The 13,385-nt window shown below is 34.9% G+C and overlaps 1 protein-coding gene across 3 annotated transcripts; it reads left to right on the top strand.

Annotated features, from left to right (window-relative positions):
• The first annotated feature begins 577 nt into the window (after positions 1-577).
• LOC111880152 (putative receptor-like protein kinase At5g39000) lies at positions 578-12,371 on the top strand. Of its 3 annotated transcripts, none has more exons than XM_042902319.2 (8): positions 578-750; positions 1,107-1,317; positions 2,031-2,131; positions 3,241-3,362; positions 3,428-3,524; positions 3,627-3,719; positions 3,810-4,718; positions 12,078-12,371. In XM_042902319.2, exons 2-8 carry the CDS (start codon positions 1,149-1,151, stop codon positions 12,141-12,143), a joined length of 1,557 nt encoding a protein of 518 aa, XP_042758253.1. In that variant the 5' UTR covers positions 578-750; positions 1,107-1,148; the 3' UTR covers positions 12,144-12,371. The 3 variants fall into 3 exon arrangements, with proteins under 3 accessions (XP_042758253.1, XP_042758249.1, XP_023732321.1); XM_042902315.2 differs by having other exon boundaries at positions 1,096-1,317; XM_023876553.3 differs by lacking the exon at positions 12,078-12,371 and adding an exon at positions 4,841-5,152 and having other exon boundaries at positions 579-750; positions 1,096-1,317.
• The last annotated feature ends 1,014 nt before the right edge of the window (positions 12,372-13,385 follow it).

The following is a 13,385-nucleotide window of genomic DNA, read 5'->3' as shown; positions in this document are numbered from 1 at the left end:
GTGAACCGAATCATTGGTTTATACCCGTTCGAGAATTTTGTCATTGAAACCGGTTTAGAACCTGTTTATATCATGTGAACCGGTTTGGAACTGGTATAGGATCGATTAATTTCTTGAGTGAACCGGTTTGAAGCTGAACCGGTTTTCTTTGACTATGGAGTAAACCGAACCAGTTTAAAGAATCGGTTCGGTTTGAAAAAAAATCCAGTTTGTGCATGCTTAGCCGTTAATTGACCATTTGTCAGCTAGTACAATTTTTGCAACCCATTTCTAGGTGGAATCTACGAAATAAATGAGGCTATTTTAATGATTAGTCTATTTTTTTCCCTTTTTTTTTTTTTTTTTTTAAATTCAATCTAATTTTATTTATTTATTTATTTTGAACAACATTCAATCTAATTTATTACCATATCAAAGTATACATAAAAGGAAGCCCACAATGAAAAAAGTCCATCAGGTTGAGTGGAGACGGTGATGGATGAAGGAACCAAAAAGAGACAAGTGATGCGTTCTACAACCACAAAAATATACAAATATTTATTTAAAAGAAATTGAAATAAAAATAATTTTAGAAAGCACATGCGCACAAACACACATTTGTGTTTAACAAAAACAATCACTATCATGATGACTGATGAGAAGCTTGTTGCTGTGAAAGTGTGATGCTTTCAGTTGCTTTTTAATAAGTTCATAATCGTCATTTTCCTCTATTATTTACATGATCGTATCTTTATCTCCCGAATACTCACTGTAAGATTTTTACATCCTTTGAATTTTAACTAATGAAAACGATATTGAAAATTTTGATATGACATGTTTGGTGAAATTAGATTTCTTATGGTTGTAATTAGAAAAAAACTGCATCCATTAACGTAACAGATGAAACAGATCAGTTCAATCAGCATCTGATGTTCCTAACTACAAATTAAGAGAGTAAAGGTTCTTTTTTAGGATTACTATGATTGTAAATCAAGTCCACTGTTTGTCGGTGGATAGATAATGTCTTTTTAGGGGAAAAGGGCGTTTTTAATATATGGTGTATTCTTATTTTTTTACAAAGTTTAAACTTTCTCTTTGGTTTCTGTCTGAATTCAGTTCAACTGTAGATATTTACTTGGGGTATTCTGTAAGAAGAATTTGAAGAAACTATGGCTCATGAGCAACAAAGAGCTACTGTTGAGGACTCAAACAGTTGGAATTTAGATGGAATTGCATTTTTTGACAATGAGATGCTCCCTCCATCACTTGTTCGGATTGGGCCTATTCTTCGTGTTGCCAATGAAATTGAGTGGGTCAATCCCAGGGTTGCCTACCTTTGTAAGTCCCCATTCCATATTAGCACAGTAAAGGTAAAAGCTTTGAAAATGTTTGATATGAACTATATAACAAGTAAAAGACATAATAACAAGTAAAAGACATAGAACAGCTAGGGTTTCGTATTATTATCAAAATGAGAAGTACAATTACAATGAAAAGGAAAAACATACTAATTAGGGTTTCCTAGTTAATGGACCAACATAATATCCAATACAAAATAACGCCCAAAATCTTGTTATGCTAATATTTGAGACAAAACACCTGTTATTTGTAACGAGCCTAGAGCCACAACCAAGTCATTTTATTTAATTAAGGCACTACAGCGATTCAAAGAAATATGATTTGGAATGAATTCTTGCAAATGACATGTTTAGTGATAATTATTAAAAATGGTGATCTCATTTGATAAATTGTATGACAACCAATATTAATTAGTTGTATAAATGTTATGGTTGAACTTTGAACTTCCTAGCAAATTTCACCACCTCTGATAGCAATGAAGTGTCTACTATATGCGAGTGTCCACCTTCCTAGAGTACAATTAAACCTCATTAGTATATATAAACCATTTCATCAAGAAATCTTATCTTTGTAAGAAGAGTCATAGAAAGCTCTCTATCATAATAATATAAGCTTTCACAGAGTTATTTTATCATCATTATAATGACCGATAGTTATTTGGCCACTAAAAACTTATTTATAAACAAAAACAGGTCGGTTCTATGCCTTTGAGACGGTTCACAGGCTACATCCATCATCTGAAGATGCTGCTGTTTTCCGATTGAAGTCTCTCCTGGTTCCTCGCCTAGCAAGGGTATGTGTTCTCTTCTCTTCCTTTTTTCATCAATTACTCGTAACTATTTTTTAACAAATCAACACTATGATCATGGAAAATATTGGGAGTATTTTTGCATACATGGGCTTGGTTTATAAACCTTTTGCAAAACTAAGGTCGCTTTTTGTGTAGCTCCCTTGTAACAACCGACTTTTTGTATTTGTAATTTTAACCTATAAAATTTACAAGTTTAATCCTCGAATTTGTATCAAAGTTTTTGTTTATATCATTTTATTTATAAACATTTTACTTTTGCACCCTTATCATATAGAGGTGTATGACACGACACGATAAAAATACATGAAACGAAACCAAATTGGGACGAAATCAAAATTCGTGTTCGTGTCGTGTTCGTGTCAAGATTAAAAAACACAATGTCGTGTCATGTTCTGTTCGTGTTCATAAATCGACACGAAATTAACATGATTAAGCATGTGGTTGTTGGGTTTTTCGTGTTTGTCGTTTTTATCGTGTTATATATCTTTAAGTATGAATGAAATACACTAATAGTTATGTAATATTATCTTTGTCATGTCGTGTCGTGTTTTAATTGGTTCGTTTTTGTGTTAATGAAAAAAAAACATGACATCGTGTCGTGTCGTGTTCGTGTTATACAAAACCTTGTCGTGTTGTGTCAGACAAAAACACGACACGACTGCCCGATTTGACAGCCATATCATATTTACTTGATTATTTTTTCTATTGAAAATATATTATTGGAATTAATGTCGTTAGGTATAAGAATCGACATACACAAAACATTCAAAAGATTAAAGATGAGAAGAAAATAGGGAAATACAAAATTTTATGTTGTTAGAGAGATTAATTTATTAATTGTATTACAGGATCCTATGTTTAGTCTATAACTAGGAGGTCAAATTTTTTGTGTGGTTTTAAACAGTACCACTGCATCCCACTCGGAGACCCAGTATGTAAACTCAGCACTGAAACCCTGCTAATCGACTAATGCCATTAAAGTGGTTATTTATTTATAATTGAACAAAAGCGAGGAGGCGAAGCCGCTTTACCGAATATTACATTAATTCTCAAAGATTTAATTTTGAAATCCCTCTTTGTAATCTATTCAGGAAGAAGAAACAACTTTAATTGGAGTACAAAAACGCAGTGATCGTGATGAAATTATGGCCTTTTATCAGTATTATTGTGAAAAGTACATTCAAGGCTTGCAAAATGCTGATAAAACTGATAGGTAAACATCTTCATGGTTGTGTGACTTCTTTTCACTTTGCACATACTGATTGCAGAAATTTACAGTAATGTATGTACCCGTCTTACAAAAGCTTATGAAAGTGCTGTTGTTCTTTTTGAGGTTTTGGAGACTATGTGCCCTAGGAGTAAGTTGTCCCCTGAGGTATGGGAATTACACGAACTGGTTACTGAATACATTCATTTGACAATTCGTTATATTTGTTGATGCAATCTTGGTGAATTATTACCGTGTACGTGTGCATAGATATGGGAATTACACAAACAGGTTACTGAGAAAGCAGCACTGCATATTCATAATATTCATCCACTTGACACTGAAACTTCAGATCAACAGCTGGTAAGACATCCAGAGGTTTCTTATTTAAATCATGTATATATGTAAATTGTTATTAATTACTCTACATCATGTCCCATGTATATGAAACAGCCAAACCACCCCAAAATCCCCTTCCAAGCTATAAAAGATTGTACCCAAGACTTCAACGAAAGAAATTGCATCGGGAAGGGTGGATACGGAAGGGTCTACAAGGGAATCCTCACCTGGGGGGATTATGTAAACCAACTAGTTGCTGTAAAACGGCTAGATGTCACCGGGTTTCAGGGTAACAAGGAGTTCCACACTGAGCTCACAATGCTTTCACAGTTTCAGCATGAAAACATTATAACCCTAATAGGGTTTTGTGATGTTAACAAAGAAATGATCCTGGTTTATGAATACGCAAGCCATGGAAGCCTCGACAAGTATTTACATGACCCTACTATGTCATGTGAACTCTCATGGCCACAACTGCTCAAAATATGTGTTGGCGTTGCTTCTGCATTGGATTATCTTCATAATCACGTGGCAGAAAAACATAGAATAATACACCGTGATATAAAAAGCGCGAATATTTTGTTGGATGAGAATTGGAATGCAAAACTTTCAGATTTTGGGTTGGCTAGGATAGGACTAGCAAACCAAAGTAACACCGTAGTGATCACTAACCTTGCTGGAACGCATGGTTATTGCGACCCACAATATGAAAGAACAGGTCTTCTAACAAAAGAATCGGATGTATATTCCTTCGGTGTGGTTTTGTTTGAAGTTTTGTGTGGAAGGCTGGCGTGTGTCATGAATTACCATGATGAGCGGCGATTCCTCCATCATTTGGCCCGAACTTGCTATAGAAATGGAGAGCTAGACAAGATTATTGATCATAGAACAAAGAAAGATATTAAACCAAGAACATTGCTCAAGTTTTCAGCTATTGCGTATCAATGCTTGCAAGAAACTCGAGAAGAACGACCTGCGATTTCTGTGGTTGTATTCCAACTTAAGGAGGCCATGAAAATTCAAGTAAGTTTCACTACCGTTTTTATCAATTCCATCAATATGGACATGTTCTGAGGCGAACATAATATTATCTACATAGAAGTGCATGATTTAGTGATACATCACTTATTTTTATTCATTATTAGTTAGAAGATGAGATCCTCTAAGATTCAGGATGGCACGTCCTCCATGACTTGCAAATGTCGTTCTTCAGGGATTTAGATCAGGAACAAGACATTTTACCTCACCTTATGAGATGATCATCTTCTTGATTGATGACTTCTCTCCTTGTTTTTCTTCATTTTGATTCTTTAGTTGTTGCTTAATTATGGTTTCTTTTATTTTCTTCTTGTACAGCTCCTTCGTAAAATTTTCTCATTATCAAACGTGTTTTTATCTAAAATGAAACATATCACATCACAAGTGGAAACATTCAATAAGAGCGTTGGGTTATTTTTTTGGTGATTGCATATTTGAACCTCAACTAAATGACTAGAATACTAATGCAAACTGCATAGTGTTTACCCCTTCAACAATATTGATGACGATACATTTCTTGTTGGCATGGTTGGTGGTGTAGTTTTGTATATTTGGCTTTTTATGTGTTGATGGTCTTCCGTATTTAATTATTATATATGGTTTCTGTCTCCAAATCAAATTACCCGTTTGTGAAATGTTTCCTTAGTTATAATTAGGCTGTCACAATGTGGGATATTCATGTAGAAGCTAGTGGTGCTTGAATTTGACAAAGACAATGTCGGTATCAAAATTTGCTACAACAAATATGAGATTTCCCTCTTCCTTGGTGTGATGAAGCAATAAACGGTGACCTAGTGAAGAATCAAGCAATTCCTCATCAAATTCTATCTTAAAGTGCAATATATCAACATAAGATGAAAAGGGATGAGGGAATGACGAGTTTCAGTTCCACAAGGAAATTCTAGGGTTAGAGTTTGAAGTACAAGTGAGAGATTGAAGTCATCAGCAAGGATTGAGTGCATTTGAGGTATAAATCTCATCTTATAAACTCCATTTTCGAGTTAGGGTTTCCAGTATAATCTCAAATCCAATTTTAGCATGTTTTGATGCTTAGGGTTTTGTTTTCTTAACGTTCCTTGAGTGGTGTATATCGCTCTAAGCTCAATTCTATCACTCACTTGATGGATTTGATGTTTGGTAAAAATCTATCCATGAACCCGAGAATCTTAAATTAAGGATTGTGAGTTGTTAAGTTATTGAAACGGTTCTATGATTATATGTGAAGTTTTGCTGCTATAAATTCATATTGGATGCACAAACTCAATAAATGAGAGAATTCATGTTGGGATGATTGGAATTAAGAATTTATGGTTTATTTACGGACTTCTATATAGATTTAAACATCTAAGTGTATAAATAGTCATGAATTGATAAATTTATTATGATTAGGATGCTTAACATGAAGGATTTATTGACCCTAAAGTGTTCTAAGGATTTGTTAACACATTAGATATGAGAGTTTAAAACCAGAATGTGTTAAGTATGGATTTCATTGTTGAATGATGTATTTCAAGGAATTTGATGGTTAATACGAGTAGTTGATATTCATAGATATTAAATTGATACTTAGCTGATGAATTTGATGCTAAAAATGAAGGATTGTCTAAGCCATAATAGATCCAAAGGATTGTTTGGCCATAAGCGAAATTTAGGAGACTATGGACTAGATTTGGTAATTCCATAGTTACATTAAGTGCCTAGAATCTTTTAGAATATGTTTTAGCATGTTGCTATGCACTTGGAAACATTTATGTGACTATTCAATAGTTTGGAAACTTAATCATGACAGCTAAAGTGTAATCAAGGGCAACTCAAGCTCATTAACCCTTCCGTGGAAAGGGGGGGGGGGGGTTGTTGGATCAAAAATCCAGATTTTACCTATGCGGAATAAGAAAAATCACAATCAACAAAATGAATTTTCAATACCAAACATAGTAATTGTTTATTGAAAATGTTGAAACAATAAATAGAAGATCAATAGATTCTAACAAGTATAATCAACAAAACAATAAGAACAATGAAGATTAAAATCGTGTCGAATGATTAAATTCAATAGCTTTAAAAGAGTTCAACAATAACTTCTATGTAAAGACTACATAGGGCAACACACTTCGTTAACCCTAAAAACGGTGCATGCATGCACTATAAATAGTTTAACCCTAATGTCATTAAATCTCGGCGTTGGACAGGCCTAGCCCATTACAAATGGACTATTCTAGTACAATACAACTGACACAACATTATTTATCCAAGAAATCTCCCCATTTGTGTCAATTAAGAATGTAGAATCTTTAGTGTTACTAGCGTTTCTGAACTTTGAACAACTTCGACATTAATCCAAGCAAAGTGTTGTGAACCAAGATATACCATTAGATCATATCAGTGAAGCACTTCTTATCTGAAGCATCGTTCGCTTTGCATTGTTCAGTAATTCCCAAAACGTAGATTAGACAGGAAGTAGAATAAAGATGCTTGTCTGGTAAGGAAAACAAGCACTTCTGAACATTTACACCTTCTCTATCTCTTTGTTGAAATGCCACACTCCAATTATCCTTTTGGATTTTTCCAAACTTCATTTTGTTGATGTACTTTGGAGCTTTCTTTAGTTACACAAAAAGGGTTTCTTTTGGAGTACACCTGCAATCTCTATATCCATTTTGGCAATCTCTTGAATGTAGGAGACCAACATCCTTTTCAGATGCGCTACAATGGGTTCGAATTTCTGTTCATCTTTAGCCTTCTCAATCTTTTCGAAACAGTAAAATAGAAAGGCCTTCGGAGTGATCAGGAAATCAAGATGAGATTCTGAATGGTTTTCCAATTAAAACGAAACAACTGGCCCCAACCAGTAAACATTCGGATTGTCAATGGCATCGTTCATAATCCATTTCATAGACCAAGGAGGGAAAAGGGCCTTTTGTGTTTTGAGAGTGACATGTGCATCACGAGCCTCCATTTCAGTTGGTTCAGCTTCCTTTACAACACACTGAGCTTCATCAACCTCTTTGACATGTTTCTTTCTTTTGAGTTGTGCCTCTTTAGATAAATCTTCTTCCTCGTCACCATCTTCAACCAGTTTTCCTTTTCCTTTCGATCCAAAAGCTTCATTACCCTACAAATCATTTTTTTCGGTGGTGGTTTGTTTTCGTACTCATTAGAATCATTAGTTGTTTTCTCGGGTTCTTCACCAGAAGTCTTCTTTGGTTCTCCCCTTATTTCGGAAGAGCAATTGATTCTGAAACACCTTCAACACAGCTAAGCATCAAGAAGACTGGTTTGGGTTTTTCAGCAAGATGTTGTCGTACAGAGAACATAAGCAACGAGTCACGAGTCTTTACAATAATTTTAAAGTAAAGATTTACATCTGCTATACAGCTTTCGATAACAGCCTTTTCAGAGTTGAGGTCATCAATTTGTTTGTTGGCATGAGATAGCTTCATAGAAAGGACATTGGTTTTCTCAGTCTTGACAGCAAGCTGATCCATGATTTTGTTTTCCATAGCAAGATCCTATTGTAGCTTCTCAATCTTGGAGTCTATTGAGGCATTTAATTCGACATTATCAACTCGCAAGTCTGAAAGAACCTTGGAGAGAGCCACTTTCTCAGTTTGAAGAGTTGTGCCAAGACGTGTAATCACCTTATTTGCAGCTTCAGTGGTCTTATCAGAAGAACTCTAAAAATCCTCCATACACTGATTAACATCAGCAAATAGTTTTCGACTTTTTTGTTCGTTTCACGAACTGTTTTCTCAAAGTTTTCAACAAACTTAGAGGACTCAGCGAGGGTTTTAGCATGTTCCTTGGTAAGTGTCTCGATCAGGGCTTTGAGAGACTCAGTGGAATAATCAGCGTTGGATGACATGTTGGAATACCCGAGCAGAGTATCCAAATTTTCATTTAAAACCTTGAATTGCCCTTTCGTCATGGGGACCTCATCATCATCACTTAAGTGATGAATAGTACAAGGACTGAAGTGGAAATCTTGAAAATCATCCCGATCATCACCAAAAACCGTATCAGGATCATCATTCCACAAGGGAGAGTCTGGGAAGGAACTGAAACCAACAGTAACACCAAAAGCACCTGCCCCCGTATCAGATATATTGACAGTCACTAGAGGTAAACTTGTGGTAGTGGTTGTTGTTGCAGTTGAATCAGTGAATAATGGAGTGGTTTGGGCAATAGAGATCTATGGTTGTGAAACACCAACCGATACATTTGGACAAGGAGCTATGGTGATAGGTGTAGAAATCGGTGTAGAAGTTACAGTAAGAGCAGGTAGAGGAGAAGGAACATGAAAGGAATCTTATACGATAGGAATTGAAGTGGAAATGGTAGATGATACTTTCGTAATAGACAGGGTGGGAATGGGTTCCAAGACCATGGGTTGCGAAGTTGCTATAATATCTTCTGCTTCATTGTGAACTACGTCTCGCTCTTGCAAATCTGAGTGAGTACGAGATCCAAAAGCTTCTTGAATTGGAGTTGGAGACCTAGGCTTCCGAGAAGCTTTCTTTAGTTTCTTCTTCGGAGTAGCAGTAGGTTCGGAAGGTCCTACTTTCGCTTTTCTTTTACCTCCCTTTTGGGGTTTGTTACCTTCTTAAAGTGCCCTTCGAAAATTTTCAGGCATAGGGTGAAATCCTGAAGAAGGCTTCTTTCGATACTCATTAATAACAACATTATCTGCAAGAACAAAGTTGAGCATAGCCTCCAGAAGAGAAACAACAAAGTTGAACTTCGTAGGATGTAGTACAATGAAATTTAAAGTATAGAAGATCGAAATCGTAGCAAGCACAGAGTCATTTGGAACTTCATTATGAAGACGAACTAGAGCACGTTCAACAATAATGGACCAAAAACAAGCGCATGAAACGTTAGAGTTCCTCGTTGTAGAGAGTGTGCTCCGAACCAGTTGAGCCTAGAGGATTAAACCATAATCAAATTTAATCCCATTGTAGAGGCCATAGATGATCATACATAACGGTTTTCTAGCATTGTCTGACACAGTGTCTTATTCTGAAAAAAAATAATAATAATAAACTCTTGAAAAGTAGAGTGAAGAGTCCATTCAACATGGGTGGAAGGTTAGGTTTCTTGAATTTTGACAGAAGAGTGATCTCACCAAGATATCCCATCTGGAAAAACATCTTGATGATGGTAGATGAAGAAATCGACTCAATATCGGCAAGACCCTCTGTTGAAGTAAACCCTAGCATCCTGCAGAATCGGGTCTTCGAGATGGAGGTTTTGTGAAATTCGATCTTAAAAGTAATAAATCAGTCATTAGGGATGTGATTTGTAGATGAATATGCCTTCGAGAGATGCACTAAGGGCACAGATTCCCCAATTGTTAAAGATTGAGAAGGAGGAGAATATCTTAAACACGCGATCAATGGTTTGAGAGCTTCAGTGTATCGAGAAGAGTTCAAATCTAAGGAAAAGTTCTTATTGGGTTTGATGTTGAGCATGAGTGTTGATGCAGTTTGACCGACATGAGAAGTAGTTTCAGATAAAGCAGCCATGGAAGCAGTTGGAGACAATGATGAACAATGCAGAGAGAACAGGGTTTTTTCCTGAGAGATTTGGAAACTGGTGAGAAAATCAATCATTGATTAACCCTCTTATATGTCATTGGTGGAGTGAATTGAAAGTAATCAATCTAAAGTTAGAACTAGACATTTGGAAACAATCATCATAACCTGTTCTTATAATTGAAAGTAATAAATCGGAAGTTAGAACAAGACATTTGGAAAATCACGAGGATTTTCATGCAAGAGTATACCAAAGATAAAGAGATAAAACAAAGTATATCTAGGAATTTGTGATGGCAATATAAAAATTAACACAAAAGCAGATGGATCCTGGGCAATGATCTTTTCATTCGGTGTCAAGAGAGACTCGAAAGTGTTTGTGTGGTATCCCGTTGAATTACGATCATCTATTTGTTGAGAAATAGTGAAAGGATTCTTTTCATAAGGCTTTTAAGGGTGGTTTCATCTTCAACCAAATTCCAAAACTCAACATAAGTTTGAAAGTATGGAAGAAGTACTTGTCTGACCAGTGTAGCCATAATAACAAGTATGCTTTGGATTTATTTAAGAGACTGGATAATATAAAATCTCAAGAAAAAATAAAAATTGGATCTTTTGGGAAGAAATGTCTTAGGTCGAGAACGTTTCATTAAGATCTCACAAAAATAAAAAAAAAAATAAAAATGAGATTCCAAGGTACTAACCACAAGGGTTGTATTTCGTCAATTCCATGGTGAAAAATCTGGAACATGCTTATTGTTCACCATCAATATAGAAACTCGTTTCAGATTTTGGGTTTCACTCAATTCGTGGTAAAAATGAATTTAAGATCATAAACACAGATGTTATGTAACCATAAACCTCATTGGTAATAACTGAGAGTCTCGAGGGTTATGTTTATGGAAGTGAAAATAACATAGAAATGTTGAGGAGGTTCCAAAGATAAAAGTGTACCTCTGAAATTAGAAATGACGATGCAATGAACTCTTAACTCAATTAAGAAGAGTAAGGTAGCTCAATGACTTATGTGAATTTATATCCTATTTGGGAAGAAACGATTGGTAATATCGATTCATTAAGGCTTCGAGCGTAGAGTCTCAGAGGCTTAGGTCAACATGCAACAACATGCTTCTAGGGACACTTAACTCATTCGAAGATACAAAATTATATATCTGCCCCATCATTCTGAATTGAGATCATGATAAATATGTTCTTATAGGTTTCGCAATTGTCGACTTATTTTTGGGATTTTTAATTATTTTCAAAAAGAAATAAAACCAGAAAAAAAATAAAGAAATAGATGCTAAAATAAAGAAAATATTTTTGTATTTTTGACTCTCTGAAAAAGATAAAACAGAAATAAAGAAAATATTTTTTTATTTTTGATTTTCTAAAAAAGATAAAAACTGAAATAAAGAAAATATATAAAATACACTAAGGAACTGTAACTATCGAAATATACAAAGGATACAAAGTGTTCCGAATCTCCAAGTGAGCAGTGGACTTCAACATTATGTTCTTATTTCATAATTACGATTTGTGTCATTCACTTGATTGGGATTCCGCAACAACCTAGTGATTTGGAATAGCACCTAGATCGTGGTTTTACAATTGGTATCAGAGCAAGGATTAGTATCAATCCAATTGGCAAAATATTAAACGTTTTTTAAAGTTTTTCTTAGAGTTTCTGGTGTCTTTAAGTTCTTTTTGACAAAAATTATTGTTGTTGTTCTTCGTGTTCTTCACTACATTGGAGACATTGATCGAAATTGCTCTTGATAAATTACCAATTTTGTGTTTCTGGTGTTTTTAGGCATTTTCCGGTCAAGTTTGGACATTTTCGGTGGCAAAGTTGAAGTTCTCGGCTAGGTCAAAGTGATTTCGGCGGCTACTTGAGTTCTCGTTCAGCAACTATCACACCCCCAAACCAGAAGGGCGGAAACATTCAGGGGTGGATGACTTCATGTATAATATCATAACAAATGAGTATAATTATGAAGAAAGCAAACATAACCATCATAGATATAATTTAAAAGGTTACATTATTTCACGTATTACATGTTTCCAAATAAATTACAGTATGATGACAAAATGAGTTTCGAACTAACGCCTTAGCGTCCCGTCCTTAAAAGCTGGTGATTACTTGTTTACTAATTTCCTGAGAATACAAGTAGTTTGAAAAAGTGTCAACAATTAAGTTGGCGAGTTCATAAGAGTTTTGTTTTAGAAAAATGTCGTTTTCCTTGTAAAAGTGATAGAATGTGATTCTAGAAAGTCCAATATTTTCTTGTAAAATGTATTCTAGTCTTAAATACCCTAAGATCGGAAAATGTATGAATGTACCCGTACTTAAACGTAGTATGTTATAGTTTTAATATGATTAAAACCCATTGTATGCATGTTTTCCTGAGTTTACTAGTTGCGTGACACTAGTAAGTAGTATAATGTATTTATTGTTGTGTAGTAAAGTGTAATCCTAGGAATCCCGTAGCTCCCACCTATAATCCCTTGGTGTATACAAGTTATATAAAATTAAGGTTAAATAAATCGTTGAATGTAATGGGTCTGCCATAAGCCCACAACCAAACAAGGAATAGGAAATAAAGTGGACCAACCAATTCTAAGTCGATCGTGTCTAAAATTTATATAACAGTAACGATTACACTAAGCAGTTATAGATGAAATCTAATAATCCTAGACGAAATGTAGTCTTAGCTACCCTAAGATCGAGATGTGAAATGTTGTACTTAAAAATAGTATATTTTACTTTTATATAAATAAAACCCTTTTATGTGATTGTTACTTTTCGTAAACAAAATGTGTTGTTAATAACCCATGTATTATAACCATGTTATGAATCAGTCGGCCTGTAACGACGTTCTTCAGGCGTTGGAATCATTAAGACATCTGTCACCCCAGAACTACCGGTCTAACTGTAGCTTATAGTTTAGGTGCGGGATTGTCAGTGCCGTATAGATCTATACACAACTATCATGCTCTCCCTACAAGAGACTCTGGTTCCAATTACAGGACTTTAAATGCAGTACTTTAAAAATTATCTTGAAGCCGGATTTCTCACAAATTTATTCATTAACGGGTCTACATAAAGTGAAATGAAAAC

This window comes from Lactuca sativa, chromosome 1 (assembly GCF_002870075.4).
Source record: "Lactuca sativa cultivar Salinas chromosome 1, Lsat_Salinas_v11, whole genome shotgun sequence".
In the NCBI taxonomy this organism is placed as follows: domain Eukaryota; kingdom Viridiplantae; phylum Streptophyta; class Magnoliopsida; order Asterales; family Asteraceae; genus Lactuca; species Lactuca sativa.
Note: the sequence above shows the minus strand (reverse complement) of the source record. Positions and strands in the feature narration are given on the sequence as shown.